General features: G+C 37.1%; 1 protein-coding gene across 2 annotated transcripts in view; it reads right to left on the bottom strand.

Annotated features, from left to right (window-relative positions):
* Positions 1-1,936: 1,936 nt before the first annotated feature.
* Positions 1,937-6,103, bottom strand: part of WBP11 (WW domain binding protein 11) — a 14,129-nt gene continuing 9,962 nt past the window's right edge. The window contains exons 10-12 of one of the 2 annotated variants that reach the window (XM_006912645.3): positions 5,410-5,700; positions 4,262-4,444; positions 1,937-2,952 (exon numbers count right to left, since the gene is read on the bottom strand). In XM_006912645.3, coding sequence (XP_006912707.1) covers positions 2,519-2,952; positions 4,262-4,444; positions 5,410-5,700 — 908 coding nt within the window. In that variant the 3' untranslated portion in view covers positions 1,937-2,518. The remainder of the gene's footprint in view (positions 2,953-4,261; positions 4,445-5,409; positions 5,701-6,103) is intronic. The other variant, XM_006912646.3, reaches the window with a different exon arrangement.

Here is a 6,103-nt window from a genome sequence, read left to right on the forward strand (position 1 = left end):
ATAAAAGAGCACAAACTAGAATGTTCAAAGTGAGAACTAAAACTAAACAGAAACTTGAGAGTCATCTAAGGCTTGATGCTGATACCAGGCGATGGCAGGGTATTATTATGGTGCCTAAGTGAACTGAAATTTGCCTAAGTGAATTTTTCCTGAAAACCCAGGAAAAAGAGGAAAAGGAATGATTTTAAGGGGATGATGAATGATAAGGAAATGGTAATATTTATCCATATACCTGATTGAAGATTTGTATCAAGCAGTTGTTTTCAGAGCAGTGATTTAACCAGAACAAGGGTTTTTATGAAACCATAGCATGGAATTATGATGATGACAGCAGTGGATACCCAGAATCAGAACTGCTGTAGATGCAGCTAACATATGAAATGTGTCTGATTTTACTACCACAGGAATTTTCATAAAGTAAAATTCGCAATATTAGGAAATTTTATGATAAACTGTGAAAATCTTTCTTAACATACAACAGAACTATCTCCCAGAAAAAATCATTTCAAGCAAGAACATTAAAAATATTGTGGACTAAATACTGGGGAGTAATTGTTTATGCTGAGGTTAAATACTGATTCAAAGACAATGTAATTGTGTTTACTCCTTGCATCTGATCCATCGAAGATTCAATTCACCTGCTGACTCGTGCTTACACTAAAAAAAAAAATCCAAAGTGCTCTGTAGAGTGCTTTGGTAGGATTTGCTTTAATGTGAAATAAATAACTTCTAAGCAAAGGCACATACACAAAAGCTATCTGAATCAAAAATCTAAAAATCCATCAAAGAAATCAGCTGCAAGAAGTCTTTATTGTATTATTGTACTGTTTAGGATACCACTTATCAATTTTTTATGATATAGGATTCACATGAAAGGCATTTAAGATAAAATACAAAGTAAGAAGGTATGTCTGGCCTGAATGCAACACATGTTGTTTCATTGTCTTTGTGCATGAAATACACTGTTGAGCCACTGGATAAACTACCTGAGCCCCTTAGCTTCAACACTTATAAAATGGGGAAAAATCTGTTAGTCATTTCCCAAGATTACTGGGTAGATGAATTAGTTATTAAAGCACTTTGTCAAGAAAATACCAATGCAAATTAACAGCGTTAAGCATCCTTATTCATTTTGTACTTTTAAAAAGAAAAGCTTGCAAGACCAACAAATTCAAAAAAGAAAAGTAACCTTTTCTGATTCTCTAAGTTTTGAAATGGTTTAAAAGAATTTTTGACCTAGAGGTTATTATGCTGAGTGAAATTAAATCAGACAGAAAAAGATAAATACCATGTGATTTCACTTATATGCACAATCTAAGGAACAAAAAGAACAAGCTAATCAAAAACAGACTCACAAATATAGAGGACAATCTGGTGATGACCACAGGGGAGGGGGGTTGGGGGTGGTGAAGAAAGGGGTGAAGGGTTAAAGTACAAATTAATGGTTGATAGATGTGATGGGAATGGGGAGCACAGCACAGGGGATGCAGACAGCACTAATGTAATGGCTAGGTGTGGAGCCAAAGGAGATAAATGGCAATCAGGGGGAACATTTCATTAACTATATAAATGTCTAACCAATGTACTTGTAGACTTGAAACTAATAATAAAATAAAATTAAAAAAAAAAAAACAACTTTGCCATTCAGTAAGTACCAGTTCATAAAGCTCTGGGGAAGTCACCTTTGAGGATAAGCATTACCATGTTCTTAGCAATAAATAAAACCTCTCAATTTCTCTAAAGTCGATATAATGCTGAAAGAAAATAATTATTTCTCTTCTTTATTCCTTAAAGACTTCATTTTGACCACATTTTCAATAAGATTCTCATTCTGTACCTTAATGGTAGTTCCTTAAAACCCAAGTTTTAAATACTTGCTTCCCTTCTGATCATAAAACAGATTATCATGTTTAGATATTATCAGGAACACGGAGGATCTTGGTGTAGAACATTTATTTATTTATTTCACGAAACAAAGTTTAGGTCAGTGGGAAATAATTTTAATCCAAGAATTGTACATTTTCTTCCCACACATCTCGCTTTGTATTAGGAAATGACATTGTAATCCATTTCACCATAGCATTACAAAATATTTACAAGAAAATATTAAAAATAATTCAAACACAAAAGGCAAGATGGGGTGAAATAAACGTTTTTCCCCAAATCTCTACTCCAGTGCCCACAGCACACAACAAGAGAATCAAAACAAACAGGTACCAAAGATCCCCTGATAACAAGTTTCCAAAGAACTGGAGAGGGGAGGAAACTGGATGAAAGTGGTGGTAAGAAGGGAATGGATGTCAGCAGCACTGCTTCAGTAACCAATCTATTCTGAGTGAAAGAACCTCTCGTATATGCAGTGTATTCCAAACAAAGCTAAACTTTAAGATAGTCCTTCAACTGAAATTAATTAGAAAATACCCTGACAGTCAAAGTAGTTCTTTTGCCTAAGTTTCCTAAGAGCCTCTTTCTTCATGAACCAAAGAGGAACAGAAGTGTGTTCAAGCATCAAAAATTGTCACAGTAACCCTTCCATCTCTTTCATGAAAGCTTCATACACGTCATCCTTAGTTTGTACTGAGACAGGAACAGATGGACCAGATTTGGGGGCTGCTTTGGCAAGAGGCACAGCAGAATCATCCTCTGACTTTCTTTGGGGAGCAGCACTAGCCCCTTTATTCTCCCGACGGACCCTCAGTGCGGTGGGCACGAATCGAGTAATCTCTGCCTTGGGATTAGTGATCTGTGGTTTGGCACTGATGGTTGCTGTGGCTTTCTTCTCAATGGTGGCTGCGCTTGTATCATCCGCCTTGGGTCGCTGAATCAAGTTGGGTGGAGCACTTAAAACTCCTGGGTTTGGCAAGGGAGCCGGTGGGAAAAGGCCAGGTGGGGCGGGTCCGAGTGGAGGCACCAAAGGTGGGCGCATCATGCCAGGACGAGGTGGAGGGATACCTGAGTGAAAGAGAAAACAGGCCGATGAACAAATACCACAGGAACTAATAAAATGTAACTGCGATTAAGAATGTTAAAAACACACGTTAACGAGTTTTAAAAAATGGACAATTTACATAAAATAAGCTGAAATAATGGCTGCTTGCTATTTGAAACTCAGGAACGTATTCTGATAATAAGGAATATTTTATTACAAAATAATATTCACCTTCAGTCTGTATTTTGTACTTTATAGCAGTAATGTTTTCTTCCTCTCTAAATAATTTACTGTTTTAAAATATAAAGTAAAACTGAAACACCAACAGGTTCAAATATGATTTCAAAATGCTCAAATTCAAATTTGACAGCCCAAGAGTCTATTCTAGTTGTAATGTGCATATGCTATCACGGCCAAGGTTGGGGGTTTGATTCCCACGCATTACTTACTGATTTTCACACGTCTCCTCTCCCTAAAACACTAACTCCGTGAATGAGAAATAAGAGACTATAACTAATCACAATATGTCACTATTCCTAGAAAAGGATTCACGTCCCATTGATGGTTCAGACATACCATCATCATTTTACTAAGTACTGCAGGTCTAATTTTCTTCAAATGACACTTTTAAGATTGAAGATAAGGTACCAAATTTTATCAAATCTAAGACACAGCTTCTTAATATAAACTCATAAATATTCCGTATACAACTAAGAGAGAGAGAAATAAAAAGTCCAAGCTGAGAAGCTTAAAATACCTTCACATTAAACTAACACAGTCAGCGTAGTAAACCACAAATATACTTGGCTCACATGAAAAGACCACAAGGAAATTTCCTTATCTAGCATCGATAATGGGTAGAGAGGAAAAAAACTCTCCCTTGTGATTTTCAACTTTAAGTTGGTACTTATGCAGATGTATGGAGTGACTTTACAATTATAAGTGAAAACTTAAAAAATAAAAAAATCTCAAATGAGAGAATTTAATCCAAAGTGGTCTCTAGCTGGCAGAAGTCCTTCAAGTGACAGACACAGTGCAAATACTCTATGAAAAAACTCAACTTCAATCCAGGCCAATAGCAGTAAAAAAAACCAAAAAAAGTGGAAAAGGGTATAATTAACGCAAAAGGGCCTGCACCAAGCCAGAACCCCTTAATGGAGGTGCCTTCTGTGAAGGGCAGAGTGAAAAAACACAACTTCAATCCAGGCCAATAGCAGTAAAAAAAACCCATCATTTTAAGATACCCCATCATTTCAGGATACTGAAATGTGAAAACTGTCTTACAACAAATGAAATATAGTAGAAAAATGTTATGGAAATCAAAAGCTTTACCTGGTGGTGCAGGGGGAGGTAGCCGTGGTGGGGGTCCCCGGGGAGGAGGGCCAGGAGGCAGACCTGGAGGTGGCCCTGGGGGAGGGCCAGGGGGTCGGCCTGGTGGTGGTCCTGGAGGTAAAAGTCGGGGTAAAGGCCCTCGGAGTCCTGGCATTCCAGGTGGTCTCAGGAATGGAGGAGCTCCTGAAGAGAAAAATAATAAGTTAATGTTAAAAAAATAGATATGAAGTAGTAACTGTGGTATAAAGGTTAACTCACACGTGGTTTGAATTATAACTTTAACCTGAAATCAGATAACTTCAAAAACTGACTGAAACATATAGAAGCAAAATCTATTTAACATATATCTGAGCACCAGAGATAGGATATTGAATTTCTTACAGATTTCTCTTTGACAAAAAGGATACTAAATCCAACAGGGGCTGGAAACATACAAAGATGAGAATTCTTAAATGGTTCCAACATGAGCTGAAAATGGACTACAAAGTCAAGTGCTTCAAGGAACTCCTGAAACTCTAAGATAAAGACAGGACCACTGAGAATGACATAAGATAGGTAATTTTGCTTTGCATCAATAAGATAAATTCAATCAAGAAAATTTAACTGGCTGACTGTAGGAGAAGGAATAAAATCATAAAGAACCAAGATGTTCTATATGTTGTTTCAACTGTAAAAAAACTTTTTATACTTTTAAATCTCATTAACTGATCACTTTTGTCTCTAACTATAAAGATTACACTGACATCCGATAATCCCCAAACCAAAGAAGGATATGAGATAGTATTTATTGTATCTTAGTCCCACTGGCTCCCAATTTAGAACTGGGTCAACCTGCAATATTAAAAAGTAGTACTAAAGAAACTCTTGGTTACTAAATACTCCAGTTTCTGCCTGCTAGAATCAGAACTGAAGAATGTTGCAAAGTGAAGAGCTTGAGAAAAAAGATGGCTGTCAGGTGTACTATGAGTTGCAAACAATGCTGTAAAAATAAACTAACTGCACTTATCCTTTGAGAATCCTTGATTTCTTAGGGAACTGCACTAGGAGGAAACAAAAAAACATCAATACCAATGATATATATTTTTGGAATGACTTCACTCTAACCACATGCAGATTTAATTATTTATCCACAATATGTAAATGCTTACCTGGAGGTGGTCCAGGAGGAAGGCCTGTAGGTGGTCCAGGAGGCCGTAAAGGTGGAGCTGGAGGTGGTCCAAGTGGAGGTGGTCCTGGCATGGGAGGTGCTTGTATCTGAGAAGGAGGAACAGACTGTGGGGGAGCTTGTTGCTGTGAGGCAGTGGACGTGCCATCAGAAAGAGATTCCTCTTTATGCTGTTTTTGTGATTGCTTTTCTGCTTCAGAATCATCAGAATCATCTTCATCATCGTCCTCTGAAAATTCCTCTACTTCTCGTCCCTCCTCAGGTATTTCCTGACCTGAAAGAAATTTTAAACCAGGTAAATGCAGTTGATTAATTTTTCACAGGCTGTAAAAGAACGATGCCTGAAGACATATGCTTAATAAATGCTTCCTTAAAATTAACAACCAAATAGTCTTCGTCAATAAAATACTTAAAATGCAGAAGAGCAAATAGTATTCTGCTCAACTATGCTACTGTAGCGTAGTGGAATGAGCCCAGGCTTTAGAACAGGACAGACTTGGATTTAAATGCTAGTATAACCACATACTAGCTGTAACTCTGGGCAGCTTACTTTAATGTCTCCAAACTTAATTTTTTGTAAAACAAGGATTTGTTTCTTAGTTAGTTCAAGGTTGCTGGGTTACTAAATAAGAAAAAGTATGTAAAGCAACTGGCATGAGGAAATACCAAAAGGTGAT

This window comes from Pteropus alecto, unplaced genomic scaffold, assembly GCF_000325575.1.
Source record: "Pteropus alecto unplaced genomic scaffold, ASM32557v1 scaffold103, whole genome shotgun sequence".
Classification (NCBI taxonomy): domain Eukaryota; kingdom Metazoa; phylum Chordata; class Mammalia; order Chiroptera; family Pteropodidae; genus Pteropus; species Pteropus alecto.